Here is a 23825-nt window from a genome sequence, read left to right on the forward strand (position 1 = left end):
ACACTCCCCCCCCCCCCCCCCCCCGGCTCTGACACCCCCCCTCCGCCCACCCCCGGGCTCCGACACCCCCCCTCCCCTCCTCCCACCCCCGGGCTCCAACACCCTCCGCCCATCCCTGGGCTCGGACCGCATCTCTCTCCCCCCCCCCCCCCCGTGGTTCTGACCTCCACCCACCCTCTGACTCTGTCCGTCTCTCTCCACCTCCCCCCCCCCCCCCCATGTCTTTCTTTCTCCCGCCCCACCTCCTCCAAACTAGGCAAACTGAAAATAATTTTTCATTTTTACTCAGTCCATATGTAAATTCTGCACTTTGAATAATTAACTGTTAATAAAAGCTAATCAACTAAAATGGGAGCTCTTGACTGCCAGTACCCGGTCCTTGAATAGCCGTCAAAATTAAATGCAACTTCTGTCCATAAATCTGAAGTTAAATTCTTTTAATTTCAAGTAGAAATGACTCGTAGTGTTTTTGAGCAATTTGAAAAATTTTTTTCAACTTCACTTTTTTTTCTGGGATAAAAGGTGAATTTGTTGTTTCTCGAGTTGTAATAATAGTGAGGATTTGGCAACAATTTGCATTTCTGTTGTCCCCTGGTACAGGCCAGGTGCCATGTTTCAATAACATTTGCTGTTGCTCTCAAGTGAAGCAGCTATCTGTTCATGTAATTAATAGAGGCTTTTTGCCCATGAACCCTGACTTTCAGGTACAGCGCAGACTTAATTTTTAATAAAATTCAGTTTTGATACATGCATTTTTGTTTCAGTTACGTTCAGCATGACATTGTATCATGTCAGGTTAAGTGGATCAAAAGATTAGAACATGACCATGTGATCTAGGGCAGCTTCCTGGAAATCAGCACCTATGAGAACTGTTGTTTCTGCCTTCTGTTTCTAGGTGCCAAAATTGTGGACAGTTTTTTTTTGAGTTGCTGCCTGCTAACATCTAAATTTACTAGTCTAAAGGTTGGGACCAGCTTACATGTTGATCTCTGGAATGTGAATGAAAACAAAAGCAACATAGAAGGAGATAAAGCAATTTCTTAAGGGAGTGTTGTTAGAGGTGTGTCCTTTCTATGAGATGTTGAACTGAAGGGCTTCAGGTGCTGGTAAAAATTCTTCAGTAATCAAAGAGGAATAGGGAGCTATCCACTTGCCAATTTTAAGCAATAGTACAATGAGTAGAGCAGCCACATGATAGAAGTGGGTATCTCACCTCTGAGCGGGAAGATCGTGGGTTCAGGGCCAGAAATTTTTTAAAAATACAAGAACTCAGAATAGGCTGCATCCATGGAGGGAAAAGAGAAGTTGATGGTTCCTAAAGAGAAGTTTCATCTGAAATTTAACGTGTTTATTTCCTGCAGATATTGCCTAATCTGCTAAATGTTTCTAGCATTTACTGTTTTTGATTCTTATTTCCAGCATGTGCCGGTTTTAAGCTGAAACCATCATTCCGCTCATTGCGAATTGTCAAGTGTTACTGTTTCCCTCTGGCTACTGTGCCTTTAAGCATTTGTCTCAGCCTTTCGGCTTTTTCAGTGCATATGGGAGTGTGGTGGTTGTGGTTCCCATGATTCTGGTCCCACTCCAGTGTGATTCACCCTTAACTGCCCACTAAAGTGGCACAGCAAGCTGCTGTGTTGTAACAAACTGCTACCAACAGATCAAGAAGGCCTAACCATCCCCATTGCCACCAGCGCAGTGCCACTTGTTGAAAACGAAATGCCTGGTTTAGCTCTGTACATTGTGCATTGCTGTAGCCTTCATCTACTGGATATCTGCCATAAGAAGTTTCCAGTGATCAGCTGGGATTAATATCAAATATAATTTTAGCAGCGAATGAGTTAATTGAGCAGCTGGGGAATATTTATTCTCTATTAGTCCCCAAATTATGACATGTTTATAATTGGTACTATTTTTAGATCAGCAACTCACGTGGGACATTATTAAAAAATAGATCTCTCTGAAGTGACTGTTTCTTTTAAGGGAGTCAGTAGCAGGGCCAGGGTTTAGTCACAGTCATTGCTGCACTGAAAGAAAGCCATCAGGGCACCTCACTTTAGAGCAACCTGGCCAGTTTCATTCCCCTGTTCTATCCCCGTAACCCTGGAAGTTTGCTTCCCTCATGCCCATTGTTTTCTTTTAAAATCATTGATTTATCTCCTCTTCCACCACCCTCAAAGTTTGTGAATTCCACTTGCTTTTTAAAAAAGTTCTTTCTCGCATCCACCCTATATTTTCATAGAATCATAGAATTCTATAGTGCAGGAGGAGGCCATTCGGCCCATCAAGTCTGCACCGACCACAATCTCACTCAGGCCTTATCCCCATAACCTCATGCATTATCCCAGCTCGTCCCCCTGACACTAAGGGGCAATTTAGCACGGCCAGTCCACCTAACCCGCACATCTTTGGACTGTGGGAGGAAACTGGGGCACCCGGAGGAAACCCACGCAGACACGGGGGGGAACGTGCAGACTCTGCACAGTCAGTGACCTGAGCTGGGAATCGAACCCGGGTCCCTGGCACTGAGGCAGCAGTGCTAACTGTGCCACCGAAATCTTAAATCTGTGTCCCCTAATCCCAGTACCAACAGCTGATGGGAACAGCTTTTCCTTCTCTATCATATATAAACATGTCATAATCTTATACACCGCTATAAGATCTCCCTTCAATCTCATTTGTTCCAAAGTGAATAACCCCAGCTTCCCCAAAGGAACCTTGTAGCTAAAATCCCTCAACCCTGGAATTGTTTTGATAAGAATCTTCACATCTTATGTGCTGACCAGAACTGTGACCTGACCAAAGTTTTATAAAGGTTTGGTGTAATTTTCCTGTTTTTGTACTCTACCTCAAGCTTTGTTCAATGCTTGATCAATATGTTTTGCTGCCTGCAAAGAGGGTAAAGCCTGAGATCTGTGTCTCTGCACACTCTTTAGAACTGTGCCATTAAGTCTTTCTGGCCTCTCTCCTTTGGGTCTAAAATCTGACAAGTCCCTAGGACCTCATTGCCTACCTCCTAGGATTCTAAAAGGGATAGCTGCAGGGATAGAGGATGGGCTTGCTGTAATTTCCCAACATTCGTTGGATTCCAAAATTATCCCATAAATTAGAAGTTGGCTGACCTGGCAAATGTTAACACCATTTTAAAGAAAGGAGGGAAAGAGAAAACAGGGAACTGCAGACCAGTTAGTCAGACATCAGTCATTGGGTAAAAGTTGGAATCTATCAAGGAAGTCTTAACAATGCACCTGGAAAAACATTGCCCTGTTCCAATCATACTACGTTTTATAAAGGGGCAATTTTGTTTGAAAAATGTACTCGTTTTTTGAGGATGTACCTAGTTAAGTAGATAAAGGAGAACCAGAAAATGTTGTATACCTGGATTTCCAAAATACATTTAATAAGGTGCCATACAAAATGTTAATAGGTAAGATAAGAATAATATATTAGCATGGATGAAGGACTGGTTAGCAGAAAATAAAGAGAAGGCATAAACGGGACATGTTCAGGTTGACAGGCTTTGACTAGTGGAGTACTACAGGGATCAGTGCTGGGACCTCAGCTGTTTGCAATCTATATTAATGACTTAGATGAAGAGTAGCGTATCAAATTTTGTTGTTGATACAACCTAGGTGGAAAGGTTAGTTGTGGGGAAGACGCAGGCTGCAAAGAGATATAGACAGGTTAGCTGAGTAAACAACAAGATGGCAGAGTATAATGTACGAAATTGTAAAGTTATTCACTTCGGTCATAAGAATAGAAAAGCAGAACATTTTTAAAAAGTTGAGCAACATTTAAATGTTCAGAGAGAGTTGGTTGTGCTCATACAAGGAATGCAGAAAGTTAGCATGCAGGTGCAGCAAGCAATCAGGAAAAAGATACAAAAGTGTGAGGTCACGTACCAACCGACTCAAGAACAGCTTCTTCCCTCTGCCATCAGACTTTTGAATTGACCTACCTCACATTAAATCGACTTTTCTCTGTACCTTAGCTATGACTGCAACATTACATTCTGCCCTCTCTCCTTTTCTTCTCTGTACTATATGCTTTGTCTGTATAGTGTGCAAAAAACAATACTTTTCACTGTATACCAATACATGTGACAATAATAAATCAAATCAATTAGGAAGGCAAATGGCACGGCCTTTATTACGAGGGGATTGGAGTACAGGATTAAATAAGTCTTACTACAACTGTCCAGGGTTTTGGTAAGGCCACATCTGGATTACTGTGTGCAGTTTTGGTATCCACATTTAAGAAAATATATACTTGCATTGGAGGTGGTACAGCGAAGGGTTCACTAAATTAGTCCCTGGAATGAGGGAGTTGATAGGCTCAGTAAATAGAGCTTATATTCGAGTTTAGAAGAATAAGAGGCAACCTCATTGAAACCTACAAAATTCTGAAGAGACTTGATAGGGTGGGAGGTGAGAGATTGCTTCTGCTGGTTGGGGAATCTAAAACGTGAGGGCACGGTCTCAGGATAAGGGGCTGAACATTTAGGAATGAGATGCAGTGTAATTACTTCACTCAAAAAGTTGTGAACCTTTCACGTGCAGAGTGTTGTGGATGCTCCTTCGTTGAATACATTTTAAGGTAAGGATAGACTGATAGATATTAGTGAACCAGACTGGTTTTTCCAACAATCAATGATAGTTCCATGGTTACCATTACTGGGACTAGCTTTCGATTCTGGATTATTAATTGAATCTAAATTCCATCAGCTGCCATGGTAGGATTTGAACTACTGCCCCAGAGCATTATCCTGAGCCTCAGATTACTAGTCCAGTGGCATTACCATTACACCATCATCTCCCCTTAAATCATTATTTTAAACCTCCAGATAACTAGCCTGGTAGACAAATATAACGATGCTACTACACCTATCACTGTTATTGACTGTTGCGATTTATTATTTCTCCTCAACCTCTCTGCTGTTGATAATGTTGGCCACTTCATTCTCCGCAGCCTGTCCTCTATGGTATTGCTTTCTCTTCTGTTTCTGTCCTTGGGCAGTAACTGACATCAAATTTCCATAGCTGTGTTGCTAATCTAAAGCCGTCTTTTTTGGCTCATGTCAGCACTGACGTGCTTTTGGCTGCAACTTCCAAGCTCAGGCTGCAATTAGTGGTGTAACCATTATATTTGACTCTTGAGTCAGTCACATACCTGGTCTATCACCTATCATTGCTGCTTTGTACCTACAGAACATTGTCACCTCCCTGACTCCTGCACCCCCTACCTTTCCTCATTGCTGCTGAAGCCTTTTTAAATTTTTACACCATTCTTAAAGTTTCAAAACCAATGTGCAGAGGCACAGGGTTAAACCTTAATCCATCCTGTTGTTTGCTCCAAAAACAAATTCAAGTTAAATCTAATTCATGGTCCTCACAAGAAAGACGTACAAGATCCAAGCTGCCAAGAAAAGGAATGGCGCTTGATCTGAGACAAAAGGTCGAGAAGCAATTATTTAACTAGCTTGACGATTTATTTCTCAAATGCTCTTAACTCCGCCATCCCTGACAAACCATATCTCATCTACACTCCTGAAGTCTGAGACTTTAGAATCATAGTGATTCAGTGATTCAGCCCATCGAGCCTGCACTGAAAAATATCCCACCCAGGCAGTATCCCTGTAACCTCACCTACTTACCCTGACACTAAGGGGCAATTTAGCATGGACAATCAACCCCTAACCTGCACATCTTTGGAGTGTGGGAGAAAACCCACGCAGACATGGGGTGAACTTGCACAAACAGTCATCTAAGGGCCAGAATTGAACTCTGATCCCTGGCGCCGTGAGACAGCAGTGCTAATCATTGTGCCATCGTGCCACCCATCATTGAATCTCTACAGTACAGAAGGTGATCATTTGGCCCATTGAGTCTGCACGGACTCTTCGACAGAGGATCCCACCCAGGCCCTTTCCCATAACAACACAAATTTACCCCGCTAATCCTCCTAACCTACACATCTTGGGACACTAAGGGACAATTTAGCATGGACAATCTACCTAACCTGCACATATTTGGACTGCAGGAGGAAACCGCTCAATCAGAGGAAACCCATGTAGACACCGGGGGAATGAGTGACTCTCTGCGTGGAGTTTGCACAATGTTGGAATTGAACCTGGGTCCCTGACGCCGTGAGGCAGCAGTGCTAACCATTGTGCTCCTGTACTGCTACTGTACATCAATTGCGAATTTCCTCTCAACACTCTTATCTCTCCCTTTATCCCAACAAATCATTTTAAATTTCAGCATTTGTCTCCAGGTTTTAACCCCGTTCCACTTTTCAGCTTGAGTTTTTATTTAATTGAACTGTACGTTACTACGAACTTCCTGCTAGTTATGTTCGGCTATAGTGGTGATTCTTTTATACCTGTAGAATTCTAACCAAATGACTGTCTTGCAGTCTCTCTTTCCTGTTTCAAAAACCTTCAAGAATCCTTCTCTCTTTTGTGGTGTTTTGTTTTTTCTCTCTCTTTCAACCTGGCTCTCAAAATCTCTCTCATTTGATTGGCACTTTAGTTGTTTCAACAAAATTGTTCAGGGGGCTATAGCTTTGCTATATGTCCAGCCATTTTAGTAAGTGTGGCTTGTACAAATGATTTTCATTTTGTGTATCCCTTCTAGGTGAAGGATTAAATGTTCACATCAAGTAAAGGAGAGCATGTTCCCTAACTCTCCTAATGTGGGTCGTCCACCCTTCTCTCCTGCTCTTCTCTCACAGCAACAGATCATCAATGCTCTCAACTTCAGGAATGCAACGTGAGTGCAGCAGGATTCCAATGATGGATCTTCTCATGTTTTAATACCCGTACACATATTATAATTATTTTATTGGATTTACATTTTGCTGTTACAAAATATTTAGATAAACCTGAGAAATCTCAAATTATTTAGTACGGTGACAATTATTTTGGGACTAAAAAATGTTATTGGTAACCAACATAACTAAAAAATGGAATGATGAGTTGCATTATACAATTGTACAAATGCTTGAAATATAACTTGTATTCTGATAGAATTTGACTCATTCAAGTTACATTTTTTGATTGTACATCCTTCAGATGTACAATTTAGAAACTAATCTTCATTTTGTTTGTTTATTGCAGGTACTGTGCAGAATAGAATCTGACAGGACAGTATTATCTAGTGGCATTAGATTATCTAGTCTCCTTAATTGAAATGATAACACACCGAAAAGTCCTCTTATACTCTTAACGACTGATCTCCCCACATGTGTACAAATTGGAAATATGCTAATTTATGAGAGGCTGAAGTTAATTTTATTTGATGCAGTAACAGTGAAAACAATTCAGGTTAAAGTAATTAGGTTTCCTGCTCCCATTGTACTTCATTTCAGTAAAAACTTTAGCTGAGAGTTGAGCTTTTAGAGATTTCTATTTTCTGGTAATTTAAAAGATTCCATAGTGAGTGCTCATTTGATATGAAGGACATTGTAACATAAATGCTAGAACATATCAAGAAAATAACACTAGTTGTGGCCATGCATGTTAAGCTTGGAATCTGTCAGTTGGAAACTATTTGTACCAAATATGTTCTTTTTTAAATAGACACTTGGTACTAGATGTATGCATTAGTCTTATTGAAATGAATTGAGTATCACTTTCACATTTTGTTCATATGGCCCTAAATCAATCTTACGCAAATACTTAAAAATAAGAAAAAGAATTAGTAAAAAATTGTAGACCAGATATTTTGCTTGCATCAACTGCAACATCCTGATTTTATTTTGTACATCTATTTTTAAAAATTTAGCTTCCTCTCCAAGTTCCTCAGACCAGGCATGTAACCTTTCTGATGTTCTTTTTGACTTTAATTCAGCAGAGAGAAGATGCACACTGATATTCCCTCTGGATTCTGTTCTGTTTTGTGAAAGCATAAATCTGTCTACTTTCCAGTCGATTCATTAATAACAGTAAAAATGCCGGATGGCTTATTCCCCAGCATCTAGCATTGCTGCTATAACGTGGCTATAGGGAGGTGCACAATAATGAAATGTGGAGAGTACTTTTGCTACAGAGGAAATGGAGAGTTGAAATCTCTATTGCAAAATTCTGTACCATAGTCTTAATTTGTTACTTAGCAAAAGTCTAACCCCCCGTGTGTGCGCACACACATATTTGGGATATTATACATGTTTTGACTCCAGAATATTGCTGATGGAATTAACATTCTCTGTCAAGAAATTGAGAAGGTAGATAGCACATTACATTTTATCACTGGTAGTGCACAGATGATCCATGTCCCTTTGCTATTTCACGAATTTTAGGATCTAAATCATGTGAATAATTTTGATCTGATGAATTTTGTTTAATGTTGATCACTTATTTGCAGCCTTTCTGGTACCATCTTGACAGGAGTAATTACTCCACAACCATCAATTGTGTGGCCCTTCAGTAGTGCCTGCCCTACATATTCACCAGGTCTGCCCAACAGCCTTGGAAGGAAGTAAGTCCTACTTTGCTTGTTCCTCCTGAATTTTTTTTGAAAAAAGTTTTAAAGTTTACTTATTAGTTACAAGTAAGGCTTACATTAACACTGCAATGAAGATACTGTGAAATTTCCCAAGTCGCCACAGTCTGGCGCCTGTTCGGGTCAATGCACCTAACTAGGTGGAAGAGAGAATGTCCGGAGTGTGTGGGGTTCTTAATTATGCTGGCTGTTTTGCCGAGGCAGCGGGAAGTGTCGACAGAGTCAATGGATGGGAGGCTGGTTTGCGTGATGGTTTGGGCTACATTAACGACCTTTTGTAGCCTTTTGTGGTCTTGGGCAAAGCAGGAGCCACACCAAGCTGCGATACAACCAGAAAGATTACTTTCTATGGTGCATCTGTAAAAATTGGTGAGAGTCGTAGATGACGTGCCAAATTTTCTTAGTCTTCTGAGAAAGTAGAGGCGTTGGTGGGCTTTCCATAGTGTCCCATAGTGTAAGCATGGGGGGACCAGGATAGAGATCTCCCACTCCACCTGACAAAGGAGCAACACGCTCCGAAAGCTAGTGGCATTTGCTACCAAATAAATCTGTTGGACTTTAACCTGGTGTTGTTAAACTTCTTACTGTGTTTACCCCAGTCCAACGCCGGCATCTCCACATCATGACTACTGCAAAAAGTGAAGGACAGAATTTTAGCCAATCTTTAACATGCACCTCCAAACCCAATACCCACAGTTTGTCTGTTTGTGCTAAATCCCCAGTGAATCCACAATTAATGCCCACTACCTACATGCAACCTAGTGCAATTGATGTACACTTAACCAAAGGAAGTGACTGAGAGATTTTGGCGTGTCCTCGAATGATTATTCTGAGCACAATAACTTGTATGATGCGGATATAATGATGGTAACATTTGTTCACAAACACACAATGTGACTCAAACTAATTTTCAGTGGTGAAAGAGGGGCATGATCTATACATCTTCTATACATTTATAAAATGTGTTTTTAAATTTTGAATGTTCAATTTGAATTATTTTGATTGTACTAGCTTGCGATAAATGTGATGGAGCGTCACCATCAAACATTGGTTTCAAATTTAATTTTATTACATCTAAATATTTAGTGTTTCTGGCCTTCATATCAATGAAAATTGAGTTTTGGATTAATAATCACTAGGTTTAATTTTAAATGTCAACTTTAATAATCTGATGCACAGAAATCTCATCTGTTCTGCAGACGAAGAAGTGATGAACGAACTAGTCCTTATGAAGTCAAGCGCCAGCGGTTTCAGTCACCACCTTCTCGACCATCTGGCAGTTCAGTGCCTTTTGTAGTTGATCGCAGGTATTCAGTCCCTTCACCTGGAATTTCATCTCTGCTTCCACTCACGGATCACCCACAAAATACACTCCAAGTGGCCAGGGATAAGGTATTGATTCACCACTAAATATTTTAGTAATGTGTAACTGATACTGAACATCAGTGCTGAAGAACTGTTTTTAACACGTTCAACTGGGAAATACAGGAGTGATTTGGGTAATCGGGAGACCAAATAAAAGGGAGTGCATTCTGCAGTTTAATGTATACGAAATATTTGCATAGGCAATGGACTGTATTCTGTAGGTTGCAGGTTAAAGTAAGCTCCCTTCTGCTAAATGAGCAAAGGATCATGTTTAGAACCAGATTAATGTGTTGATAGGTTCAGCTTACTCAACTTTAAACTGCAATTTCTATTCAATTTTAAGTTGGCTATGTTTATTATGGCTATGGACTGAATATTTAAAATTAATGGAAGGAGGTACTTAAGTTTTATCTAGCCAATTGCATTTTTGGGGCAGTTTGCAGTTCTTTGGACCACGTCAGTTATATTTGAAGTGCAGTCATTGTTCTAGACAAGATCAACAAGTGAATGAATGCAAAAGGCAATATATATATGTGTGGGGTCTCTTTACCTGTTTTTTTTACTTGCACACAGGTTTACTTTGCTTAGGGTACAGGAGAAGGTTGTATCAAATCAATGTACATTCCGTTAATCAATTTGCTTTCCCTAAACATATAGCGGATTTTCAGTCACCGCATCACTGTTATGGGGTATGTCCTGTCCCTAGGGCACAGTGTTATATAGTCAGGAGAGAGTAGTCCTGGGAGCCCTCAACATTGACTCCCAACACCATGGCATCAGGTCAAACATGGAAGAATCTTCTTCTTGAGTTCCTAGCATCCTCCTTCAGCTGATGAATCAGTACCTCACCATATTGCACGTTGTTTGGGAAAAGCACTGAGGATAGCAAAGGCACAGAATGTACTCATGGATGAGGTCGTCAGTGTCCATCATTGAGTGACTGGGTAGCATCACTTCTATTTGAGCTAACCGAGTCCTAAAAAACATAGCTGTTGGACTGGATCTGTGGCAGATGGTGAAGGAACCATGTTGATGTCACCCTTCTCAATCTACCTGTCACAGATGCACTTGCCCATAGTGTTGGTAGGAATGACTGCTGCATAATTGCAGTGGAGACAAAGTCCCATCTTCACATTGAGGATATCCTTTGTTGTGCTATGTGGCACTATTGTTGTGGTAAATGGGAGAGATTCTGAACAGATCTCGCAACACAACTTGTCATGCACGAGGCCTTCTGAAGCAAAGTTGTATTGAACCACAATCTCTCAAGTCAGGGCATCAATCGCATTTCAGTGAGGAATTTTAGGAGAGCAGGCCAGGAGCAGCACCAGGCATAGACATTAGAAGCAGGAGTAGGCCATTCAGCCCTTCGAGCCTGCTCTGCCATTCATTTTGATCGTGGCTGATCATGTTCTATATTCTGATCTCCCCTCCCCGACCCCCCCACTCCAAAATAAACCTTGATTCCTTTAACCCCAAGAGTTATATCTAATTTCTCCTTGAAATCAGACGCTTTGGCCTCAGCTGCTTTCTGTAGTAGTGAATTCCACACATTCACCACCCTCTGAGTGAAGAAATTTCTCCTCACCGTTCTAAAACATTTACCTCTTATCCTCAAACTATGACTCCTAGTTCTGGACTCCCCCACCATTGGGGACATTCTTTCTGAATCTACCCTGTCTAACCCTGTTAGAATTTTATAAGTTTGTATGAGATCCCCCCTCACTCTTCTAAACTCCAGTGAATATAATCCTAACCGACTTAGTCTCTCCTCATGTGACAGACCTGCCATCCCAAGAATCAGCCTGGTAAACCTTTGCTGCACTCCCTCTGTACCAAGGACATCCTTTCTCAAATAAGGAGACCAAAGCTGCACACAATACTCCAGGTGTGGCCTCACCAACACCCTATACAATTGCAGCAAAACATCCCCATCCCTATACTCAAATCCCGTTTCTGACTGTAAGGGGCCTATATTCGTTTTTGTCAATTTTTTTCTCTTTACATACCTATAGAAACTTTTACAGTCAGTTTTTATGTTCTCCGCTATCTAGCTTTCATACTAGATTTTTCGCTTCTTAATCAATCCCTTGGTCTTCCTTTGACTTTTAAACTGCTCCCAATCCTCAGGCCTATTGCTTTTTCTTGCCAATTTGTATGCTTCTTCCTTGAATCTGATACAATCTCTAATTTCCCTTGAAAGCCATGGGTTGGCCACAATTCCCTTACCACTCTTGCACCAAACAGGAATGAGTTGCCAATCTAGTTAAGATACAAAACAGGACCACAAGCATATAAAATAGTGGAAACAGCATGTAATAGAGAATAAAATGATTCCACAACATAATCTGAGCAATGCTGTTCTGTTGTGAATCCAGTTGTGAATGATGGTGGAGAATTAAACGACAGGAGTAGGAGACTCTATAAACATACCCAAGCTCTTTGATGGGAAAGTCTAGCAGGTCAATGCAAAAAAGGCTGAAACATTTGCAGCTCTCTTCAGCCAGAAGTGTCGAGTGAATTGATCCATCTTGGTTTCCTCCCAAGGTCTGCAGCATCATCAGTCATCAGCCAGTTCAATTCAAATTCCGTGTGCTATCAAGAAGTGGCTGAAGGGACTGCCTGCAGCAAAGGCCTTAGACTCTGACAACATCCCAGAAGTAGTCCTGAAGACTTGTGCTCCAGAATGAGCCTTGACAAGTTGTTCGAGTACTCCATCTAACCTAACAATGTGGAAAATTGTGGTTATAATACTCTATCTAACCCAACAATGTGGAAAATTGACCATGTATGTTCTGTCCACAAAGAACATGATAACTTCAATCTAGTCAATTACTGCCCCTGTCAGTCTACCCTCGATAACCAGTTAAGTGATAGATAGGGACCTTTACAGTTCTATCAAGCAGTATTTAAAGTAACTTGTTCACTGACATATAGCATTGGTTTTGCTAGGGCATTCATCTCCTGACCTCATTACAGCCTTGGTCCAAACACGGACAAAAAAGCTGAACTTGAGGTGAGTGTGACCGTCCTTGACATCCAGGCTACATTTGATCAAAGTGTGGCATCAAAGTGCTTTAATAAGACTGGAGACAATGGGAATTAGAGGAAAATATTTCACTCAATGGAGTCATAACCAAATATAAAGGAAGATTGCTGTGATTGTTTGAGGTTAGTCATTTTGTGCCCAGCAAAGATTGCTGGAGGAGTTCTTTTGGGTAGTGTCCTCGGCCAGACTAATCAATGACCTTACCTACATCACAAGGTCAAAAATGCGGATATTGGCATAGATTGTATCGTGTTCAGTTCCAGATGTGACTGTGCATGCAGCAATACCTGGTCCACATTCAGGCTTGGGCTGATATGTGGCAAGTAACATTCACATAAGTACCAGGCAATGACCATCTCCAACAGAAGAGAATCTACCTATCTCCTCAAGATGTTCAACAGCATTACAATCTTTGACTCTCTCACCTTCAACATTCTGTGGCTTACCATTGACTAGAAGCTGAACTGGACCAGCCATTAAATACTGTGGCTACAAGAGCAGATCAGAGGCTAGGAATTCTGCAGAAGGCAACTCACCTCATGACATCCCAAGGCTGCCCACCATCTGCAAGGCACAAATCAGGAGCGTAGCGGCATACTCTCCATTTGCCTGGATGAGTACAGTTGCAATAACATTCGAGAAGCTTGATTCTCGGATTTGGGAAGCCCTGGATGAACCTGTATCTGGGGTCACCATTGCAGATGTCAGAGCAGCTTTCTTGAAGGTCAACCCAAGGAAAATGATTGGCCCGGATAGGGTACCCGGACGGGCACTCAAATCCTGTGCGGATCAGCTGGCGGGGGTATTAACAGACATCTTCAATCTCTCTTTACAACAATCTGAGGTCCCTATCTGCTTCAAGAAGACGACCATCATCCCAGTACCTAAGAAAAACCAAGCAGCATGCCTGAATAACTATCGGCCGGTGGCTCTGACATCCATCAGTATGAAGTGCTTCGAAAGGCTAGTCATGGCACAAATCAATTCCAGCCTCCCGGATTATCTGGATCCACTACAGTTTGCCTACCGCTGCAACAGGTTCACAGCAGACACCATCTCCCTGGCCCTGCACTCAACCCTGGAACACCTAGATAACAAGGACACCTATGTCAGACTCCTATTTATGGACTACAGCTCAGCCTTCAACACCATTATTCCCACGAAACTTATCTCCAAACTCCGTGGCCTGGGCCTCAGCACCTCCCTCTGCGACTGGATCCTGAACTTCCTAACTCTCAGACCACATCAGTAAGGATAGGCAACAACACTTCCTCCACGACCATCCTCACACCTGTGCCTCACAAGGCTGTGTTCTCAGCCCCATACTATACTCTTTATACATCTATGACTGTGTGGCCAAATTCCCCTCCAATTTGATTTTCAAGTTTGCTGACGACACCACCGTAGTGGGTCGGATCTCAAACAATGACGAGACAGAGTACAGGAATGAGATAGAGAATCTGGTGAACTGGTGCGGCAACAATAATCTCTCCCTCAATGTCAACAAAATGAAGGAGATTGTCATCGATTTCAGGAAGGGTAAAGGAGAACATGCCCCTGTCTACATCAACAGGGACGAAGTGGAAAGGGTCAAGAGCTTTATGTTGTTAGGTGTCCCGATCACCACCAACCTGCCCTGCCTCCCCCCCCCTGTCTACACTATAGTTAAAGCCCACCAACGCCTCTACTTTCTCAGAAGACTAAGGAAATTTGGTATGTCAGCCTACAACCCTCGCCAATTTTTACAGATGCACCATAGAAAGCATTCTTTCTGGTTGTATCACAGCTTGGTATGGCTCCTACTCTGCCCAAGACCGCAAGGAACTACAAAAGGTCGTGAATGTAGCCCAATCCATCAGACAAACCAGCCTCCCATCCATTGACTCTGTCTACACTTCCTGCTGCCTCGGCAAAGCAGCCAGCATAAATAAGGACCCCACGCACTGCAGACACACTCTCTTCCACCTTCTTCCATCGGGATAAAGATACAAAAGTCTGAGGTCACGTACCAACCAACTCAAGAACAGTTTCTTCCCTGCTGCTGTCAGACTTTTTAATGAACTTACCTTGCATTAAGTTGATCTTTCTCTACACCCTAGCTATGACTGTAACACTACATTCTGCACTCTCTCATTTCCTTCTCTATGAATGGTATGCTGTGTCTGTATAGAGTGCAAGAAACAATACTTTTCACTATGTTAATACATGTGACAATAATAAATCTAATCAAATAACATTATTCTGCACTGTCATTTCCTTCTCCCCTATATACTCTATGAACAGTATGCTTTGTCTGTATAGCACGCAAGAAACAATACTTTTCACTGTATGGTAGTACATGTGACAATAATAAATCAAATAACATCCAGGATTAGACCGAGCACCTGATCAGCATCCCTTTGACTACCTCTAACATTCACTTGTTCCACCACAGATGCACAATAGCAACAGTGTGTATCATTTACAAGATGGCATTGCAGCAATTTGCTAAGCTGCCTTTGCCAGCACCTTGCATACCCGCACCATCTCCACTATAAGGACAAGGGCAGCAGACCCGTGGGAACACCCCACCTGCAATTATTCCTCTTGGAACTTTATTGCCATTCCTTCACTGTTGCTTAGTCAAATTCCTGGAACATAAATAGCACTGTGGGTTGGACTGCAGCGGTGCAAAGATGGTGACTCAGCACCTTTTTCAAGGACAATTCGGGAGGGGTGTCAAATGCTGACCTTAGCAGCATTCACAACATTTGAACCAAAAAGAAATCAAGTATTAATTCTCCCACAAGTCAGGCTGAGGTAGGTCGGCTGCTTTTGACCTTAAATGCATGTACCTGTTTTTCCAGATCCCAATGGGAAATGTCTTGGATTTAATGTTCACTTAACAGTTCAAGTTACCACTGTTGAATGCAGTTTCCATGCTCTGCTTATTAATAGTGATGGTCTTTTGAGAGCTGTTGAAATCTGATTGGAGAAATTTAAAAAGGGTGCTGCAGGAGCCAAGGGTTTTGGATCAGTTTCACTGAAGGAATGAGAATCATTGCATAAAGCTAAAATCCTTTTTATCTACAGATTGAACTTCTTTCTAAAAATAAGCCATACCTGTACAGTGTCCTTGTCCTGCTCACCAAAAGATTTTTAAATTTGTTTTAAAATGAAAGTAAAATCTAAGACTTCTCTCTTTATTCTACATTCCATAATTGGTTTTCAAAATAAAGGAATTGTTATAATAAAGCTTTGTATTTGAAAGATTTCAGGGTTTTTTTTAAGGTGGATGATGTTAGAAAGTTATTCCCTCTCCCTTTCTATTACTCTAATTGGCCCAAATATACAAGAACATGGACAGTTTAAACATATATTTAAAAAAAATCATAATCCATGATTTCACTGAAGGTATGTTGTTATATTGCTTTATTTACAGCTGAGTCAACAAATTTTGGACCTCTTCAGTAACTGCCAACAACAGACGATTGATCTAGAAAAAAAGGATTTATGCCGCACACAGATTCAGAGAGAAATCCAACGAATATTCCCACGTAAGTTACATTGTTGACCTCTGATTCATTGACCTGCATTTCAGCTCCGATTTAGAGATGGAGTGGTTGTGGGTGGGAGAGAAGGAGGCTGCTGAAAATAGGGGTTTCACAAACTGCAGAACATTGTCTTTTTTTTCTGCAGGTTTCCTGCTCGTACCCATCTTTGATAGGCGAGAACATATACACACACTGCGCCTGTTTCCACTAAACAAGTGATATTCTCCAGGGCATTCTGGTTTATTCTCCAGGGCAGTACTTGATGAATCAGAGTCAAGCTGCCTGGTTTAAATTTTTAAACGATTCTTGGCAGTTAATGGTCAGTCACCATGAACTACTGCATTCTCCATGACAACTTCTTTACCAATCAGAGTCTACTTGTGAACCAATCAGCACTGTCGTCTTATACAGTATATAGTTGTTGTTTCCCCGACATTGATACTGTCCTGCTGAGGGTGACACAAAAAGTTTTGACAAAGCGTCTTTTTTTTCAGCAATACTCAAGTACATGTGATTGGCCAATAGTTTCATGCGAGCAGATTGGTTCCCCTCCATTTGTCCTGACTCCTTTAAAATCAAACAGGTTTATTTGGAATCACGAGCTTTCGGAGCACTGCTCCTGATGAAGGAACAGTGCTCCGAAAGCCCGTGAGTCCATATAAACCTGTGCACTTTAACCTGGTGTTGTGAGACTCCTTACTGTGCCCATCCCAGTCCAATGCCGGTATCGCCACATCCTTTAAAATCAGAAGTAGGCGGTTTTCTGGCAGGTTGAGTTCCTGTGTGTCTTTTATTTCAAATGCTGATCCAACTCCAACCCACACGTTTATGGGACATAACAATCATCCCATTGACTGGTAAGTGTCACAATAGACAATTCAATGTTCACAACATTTTTCCTGCTCATAGTTTCTCTTAACATACTGCAGTGATTTTTGTTATTTTACAAAGGAGGAAATCTGAAGATGAAATTACCCCAATAAATTTTGAAGCAACATAATTAATTACGTGGCTATAACCACTTAACGATGCCCTGAACAGTATCTCTTGGGTATTAAATGATGACCAATTAACTACTGTATTTTTTTGCGAAATTTGCTTACAACCTGACACTAAACAAGCCATGTGAATGTTGGTTGAGATATTACTTACAATCCAGATTACTTTAATACTTTTGTCACTTTATAATTCTACTTCCTTACTCGTTGGAATTTTATGGAGTTCAGTCATTCTTAGAGTTCGTTATATGAGAGATGTTTTGTTACTTAAAAATAAAATGTGATTGCTTTCCCAAAATTAGGCCAGTTTTAAATACTGTTGAATATTTACCCACTTTGAGAGGCTATATATATATATATATATATATATATATATATGATTTAGCAAGGGAATGCAGGGTGGGCAGGAAAGGACTTGTTTCAAATATGGACAAAAATACTGAATGCTGGAGATGAGATGGGTGTGACTGCCCTTGACATAAAGGCAGCATTTGACTGAGTATGGCATCAAGGAGCCCTGGCTAAACTGGAGTAAATGTGAATCAGCGGGAATACTCTCTGCTGGTTGGAGTCATACCTGGCACAAAGGAAGATGTTGTCGAGGTTGGAGGTCAATCATCTCAACTCCAGGATATCAATGCACGAGTCCCACAGGATAGCGTCCTAGGCCCAACCATCTTCAGCTGCTTCACCAATGACCTTCCTTCCACCGTAAGGTCAGAAATGGGGATGTTAGCTAATGAATGTTCAGCGACATTCACGACTCCTCAGGTACTGAAGCAGTTCATGACCAAATGGACCATGGATAGGCACATGGAGCACACCAGGATGGTAGGGAGTGGGATAGCTTGATCTTGGTTTCAGATAAAGCTCGGCACAACATCGTGGGCCGAAGGGCCTATTCTGTGCAGTACTGTTCTATGTTCTAAATGCAGCAAGACCTGGACATTGTCCAGGCCTGGACTGACAAGTGGCAAGTAACATTCGTGCCACACAAGTATCAGGCAATGACCATCTCCAACAAGAGAGAATCTAACCATCACATCTTGACATTCAATGGCATTACCGTCACTGAATCCCCCACTGTCAACATCCGGGGGTTACCATCGACCAGAAACTGAAATGGATTTAGCCATACAACCACTGTGGCTACCAGAGCAGGATAGGAATCCTGCGGCGAGTATCTCACCTCCTGACCCAACTGACCCCCAAAGCTGTCCACCATCTACAAGGCACAAGTCAGGAGCGTAATGGAATAATCTCCGCTTGCTTGGATGAGTGCAGCTCCAACAACACTCAAGAAGCTGAACACCATCCAGTACAAAGCAGGCCACTTGATTGCTACCCCTTCCTCAAACATTCAATCCTTCCACCACCAATGAACAGTGGCAGCTGTGTGTACCATCTACAAGATGCACTGCAGGAACTCACCAAGATTCCTTAAGCAGCACCTTCCAAACCCATGACCACCACCATCTCGAAGGACAAGAGAGCAAATACCTGGGAACACCACCGCCTAGAGGTTCCCTTCCAATTCATTCACCATCCTGACTTGGAATTATATTGCTGTTCCTTCCCTGTCACTGGGTCAGCATCCTGGAACTCCCTCCCTACCAGCAATGTGGCTGTACCTACACCCAAGGGACTGCAGTGGTTCAAGAAGGCAGCTCACCACCAGCTGATGGGTAATAAATAGGCCTAGTCAGTGATACCCACATCGCATAAATGAATTTTTAAAAAAAGTGGAGCTAAGGCCACAGTTGGATCTGCTGTGATTTTACTGAATGATGGCAAACTACGCTGAAAGGACCAAATGGCTTACGATTCACATCTTAAAGAATCATAAAAACAAAATACTGCTGATATTGAAATTCTGAAATAAATTGGAATGCTGGAAATGCTGAGGAGGTCAGGCAGCATCTGTGGTGAGAACAAAACAGTTGATGGTTCAAGTTTCAATCACTTCATTATTCTTGAGTTCTGATGTAACTAAGGAGAAGTGCATAGTATGCTCACCTCTTCAACCTCTTCTCATGAGACAACCCTTTCATCACAAGAGTAAGTCTAGTGAACCTTCTCTGAACTTTTTCCAATGCAAGTATATCCCTTCTTGGGGAGACCAAAACTGTACACAGTACTCCAGGTGGGGTCTCATCAATGTCTGTACAGTTGTAACAAGTCTTCCCTACTTGTATGCTCTATCCCCTTTGCAATCAAGGCTAACATTCCACTTGCCTCCCTTATTGCTTGTTGTGCCTGTATACCAGGTTTTTGTGATTCATGTACAAGGCCACCCCGATTCCTGCGTACTGCAACATTCTGCAGTCTCTCTCCATTTGAATGATATTCTTCTTTTCTATTCTTCCTGCCAAAGTGGACAGCCTCTGGTTTTTCCACGTTATGCTCCATCTGCCAATTTTTTGCCCACTCACCTCATATCTGTATCTCTTTGCAGACTATTTGTATCCTCACAACTAGCTTTAATACCAAATTTGGCTACAATGCAGTTGGTCCCTTCATCCAAATCAATTAATTTAAATCTTAAATAGCTGAGACCCAGCACTGATCCTGGTGACACCCCACTAGTTTACAGTTTGTGAACCTGAAAATGACCCATTTGTCCTGACTCTTTGTTTCCTGTTCTTAGACAATTCTATATCCATGCTAATGTATCAGACTCAATATTGTGCACTGTTATCTTGTGCAGTATGGGGAGGCGATGGTCTAGTGGTATTATCGCTAGACTATTAATCCAAGAACTTGGCTAATGTTTTGGGGAGCTGGGTTTGAATCCCGCCACAGCAGATGGTGCAATTCGAATTCGATTTAACAAAAAAAATCTGAAATGAAGAGTTTACCGATGGCCATGAAACATTGTCAATTGTTGGAAAAACACATCTGGTTCACTAATGTCCTTTAGGGAAGGAAATCTGCCGTCCTTATCTGGTCTGACCTACACGTGACTCCAGAGCCACAGCAATGTGGTTGACTCTCAACTGCCCTTCAAGGGCAACTCGGGATGGGTAACAAATGCTGGTCAGCCAGTGACACCCATGTTCCACGAATGAATAAAAAAAAATCTTTTATGTAGCACCCTTAAGAAATCCAAATAGACTGTACCTACTGGTTCCCCTTTCGCCACCTTAAAACTATGCACCCTGATATCGACCCTTCAGGCATTGGAAGCAGTTTTTCCTTATGTACCCTAACCCTTTAAAATTTAAAATCCTTAGGTTTACTTGTTGCGCAGAAGCAAGAAGACAATCAACCTGGAGAATGCATGTTCCAAAGCCTGTCATGTTGCTTGTGTTTATTCAGAGTTGAATGTGTCTTTTTCCAGTTGGCTAGGTGGGGTTATGTTGAATTCTCTATTACTGGGGTATCCCCAAGATCACACATCACAGCCAGATGCCAGGGAACACAGGTCTTTATTGCAGGTCTTACTCGCTCTACACTTCAAACTAAACTGGGCAGTCCCCAGGCAGATCACCCCACATTCAGGGTCATCTGATCTGTTCCCTTAAAGGAACTATGTCCCAACATAATGGGTTACACCTCCGGAGCAAACAAAAATGGTGGCTATTAACACTGGGTTTACTAATTTATTTCAGTGGACTGTGGAATTTGCAGCATCACTACCTTAATGCTTGTAGTTTTCCTTGTAATCAGGGAATTAGGCTGGAACTGCCTGTGGAACTTTTTAATCAGGATGTTATACCTGAAATTGTACCCAATTTGTCTGTTTCATAGAATCCCTACAGTGCAGAAGGAGGCCATTCAGCCCATCGAGTCGGCACTGACCACAATCCCACCCAGGCCCTATCCCCATAACCCCATGCATTTACCCTAGCTAGCCTCCCTGACACTAAGGGGCAACTTAAAACACCAATCCACCTGACCTGCACATCTTTGGACTGTGGGAGGAAACCGGAGCACCCGGAGGAAACCCACGCAGACACGGGGAGAACGTGCAAACTCCACACAGACAGTGAGCCGAGGCTGGGAATTGAACCCGGCTCCCTGGGTGCTGTGAGGCAGCAGTGCTAACCACTGTGCTGCCCAGTGTTTGTACCCAAGTTTTCTACCAAGGTCATTAACATATGCTAGATTGCAAAAGCAAGTGGGAATCAGTAGAACCCCAAAGGAAGTGGGAAATCACAACACACGAAACATTCAAATATGAAAATAAAATTTAAAATCATATAATCAGCATTCATGTGCATTAGTCATAGCATGTTTAAGAATATGCATTGTGGAAGCTTTTTAATTTTCAATGTGACTGTTAGCATGAAACACATTTGCAACATTTTCATTTAAGTTTCCGCGATCACTTATTCCAGGTAATCCCAAAAAGACCAATTAGTCTTTTGATGCAAATATACTGGAGCATTAAAATTGGGAATGCTCGGGAGGCCAGAATTAGGTGAGCCAGAGATCTCAGAGGTGGTGGGACTGGAGGAGATTACAGAAACAGGGAAGGGTGTGGCTATCGAGGGATTTTAAAGTTGAAAATTTTAAACAAAAACAGAAAACTGGAGTATCTCACCTGGCCTGATAGCATCTGTGGAGAGAGAATGGAGCCAATGTTTCTAGTCTGGAACGAGACTCGAAACGTTGGCCCTGTTCTTTCAGATTCCAGCATCTGTAGTAATCTGCTTTTATGAACGTTTTTTAAATCAAGGAATCACTTAATTGCGAGCCAGTGTTAGTCAGTGAGCATAAGGTGATAGATAATTGGATCTTGTTGCAAGTAAGGAAGGGCGGCACAGTGGTTAGCACTGCTGCCTCACAGCACCAGGGACCCGGGTTCGATTCCCGGCTTGGGTCACTGTCTGTGTGGAGTTTGCACATTCTCCTCGTGTCTGCATGGGTTTCCTCCGGGTGCTCCGTTTTCCTCCCACAGTCCGAAAGACATGCTGGTTAGGTGCATTGGCCATGCCAAATTCTCCTTCAGCGTACCTGAGCAGGTGCCAGCCAGAGTGTGGCGACTGGGAATTTTCACAGTAACTTCACTGCGATGTAGACGTAAACTTGCTTGTGACACGAATAAATGAACTTAGAATGCAGTCAGCAGAGATTTGGATAACCTGTAATTTATAGTGGGTAGAATGTGGGAGGCCAGCACTGAGTGTGTTGGCATAGTCAAGTCCAGGGTCTAAGAGGCATGGTTGAGTGTCCCTGCCTCTGCTCATCTGCTGCTGAAACAATGTTACGAAGGTGGAAGTAAAGTGTAGTAGTTCTTATGGTAATATTTTTAGAAGGAACAAAGAATTGTACGTTTTGCCATTACATTGTGGCTCAATTATTTCAGTAAACGTGGGGGGGTCGGAGGGGGGGGGGTTGCCAATTAATAGCCACTGCAACAGATTTTGGATGTTTTTTTAAATGGTAGTAGAAACTATTGTAACTAAATATGTAAGATTTCACACTAATCACTTCTATTTTTACTGTAAATAAGCATTACTGTTTAATTTTGACCCTGAGTCATAATGGGACTGACTGCAAAACTGAAAGGAAAACTGCAGTAAGTGAAACTAAAGTAAATTGTTTAGCAGGTGCCTGTAGAATTGAAAACATTCTCGTATATTTCTACTTTTTCTTCTCACCCTAGAGACAAAGATATACTTGGTTGGTTCTTCACTGAATGGCTTTGGCACTCGTTACAGCGATGCAGACTTGTGTCTGGTGTTGAAAGAAGAGCCGGTATGTTTAGTTTTAATGTTAAGTTTAGGTTTTTTGCCAACTATTACTATGTCTAGAAAATTGCTGTATTTAAAGGCAATTTTTTAATGTTCTTGCAGATCAATCAAAGAAATGAAGCATGTCACATACTCAGTTTAGTTCAACAACTTTTCTACAGACTATGTAAGTCACTCTTCAAAGTTATTATGCTGTTAGTGTTATAATGTGTAGAAGCTTGGTGGTGTGTAAGAAAAGCAAATGAAGGGATACTGCAACAAGATAGATATTTTCCAGTGGGCAAATGCTTATGTGGACTGAACTGCTTGAACTGAACATCCCATTTCTATCGGTTTGAACCCATGTCCCCAGAGCATTAACCCTGAGCCTCTGGATCACTGGTCCAGTGTTGCCCACCAGAGAGTTTGTGGATGATGTGCATGATCCCAAAAAGGGATCATATCTGGGAGCTGCTGGGGAAAGTGCAGCTGGACAGTAGTTAAAAATATTTTTTGAAGATAGATTCAGTTTTTACATTTTATTTGCAGCTTACATTGACAGACCTCAACTGATCCGAGCAAAAGTGCCAATAGTAAAATTCAGGGATAAAGTCAGGTAGGTGATTGAGTTTTTTTCTGAGAGCCATTCCATCATAGTAGTGATGCTGATTTTTGCCTTCTAAATTTGCACTCGAGCTGCC

At 41.8% G+C, this 23825-nt stretch overlaps 1 protein-coding gene across 2 annotated transcripts in view; it reads left to right on the forward strand.

Annotated features, from left to right (window-relative positions):
* The first annotated feature begins 6631 nt into the window (after positions 1-6631).
* The window catches only part of tent2 (terminal nucleotidyltransferase 2), a 72001-nt gene continuing 54807 nt past the window's right edge, over positions 6632-23825 (forward strand). For both annotated transcript variants that reach the window (XR_013498214.1, XM_078214979.1), the window contains exons 1-7: positions 6632-6770; positions 8364-8477; positions 9701-9893; positions 16337-16451; positions 23058-23149; positions 23248-23311; positions 23674-23740. Coding sequence is in view for 1 of the 2 variants with exons in the window: in XM_078214979.1 (XP_078071105.1) it covers positions 6673-6770; positions 8364-8477; positions 9701-9893; positions 16337-16451; positions 23058-23149; positions 23248-23311; positions 23674-23740 (743 nt within the window). In the remaining variant the exon portion in view is untranslated. The remainder of the gene's footprint in view (positions 6771-8363; positions 8478-9700; positions 9894-16336; positions 16452-23057; positions 23150-23247; positions 23312-23673; positions 23741-23825) is intronic.

The sequence above is a fragment of the Mustelus asterias genome, chromosome 6, assembly GCF_964213995.1.
Source record: "Mustelus asterias chromosome 6, sMusAst1.hap1.1, whole genome shotgun sequence".
Lineage (NCBI taxonomy): Eukaryota > Metazoa > Chordata > Chondrichthyes > Carcharhiniformes > Triakidae > Mustelus > Mustelus asterias.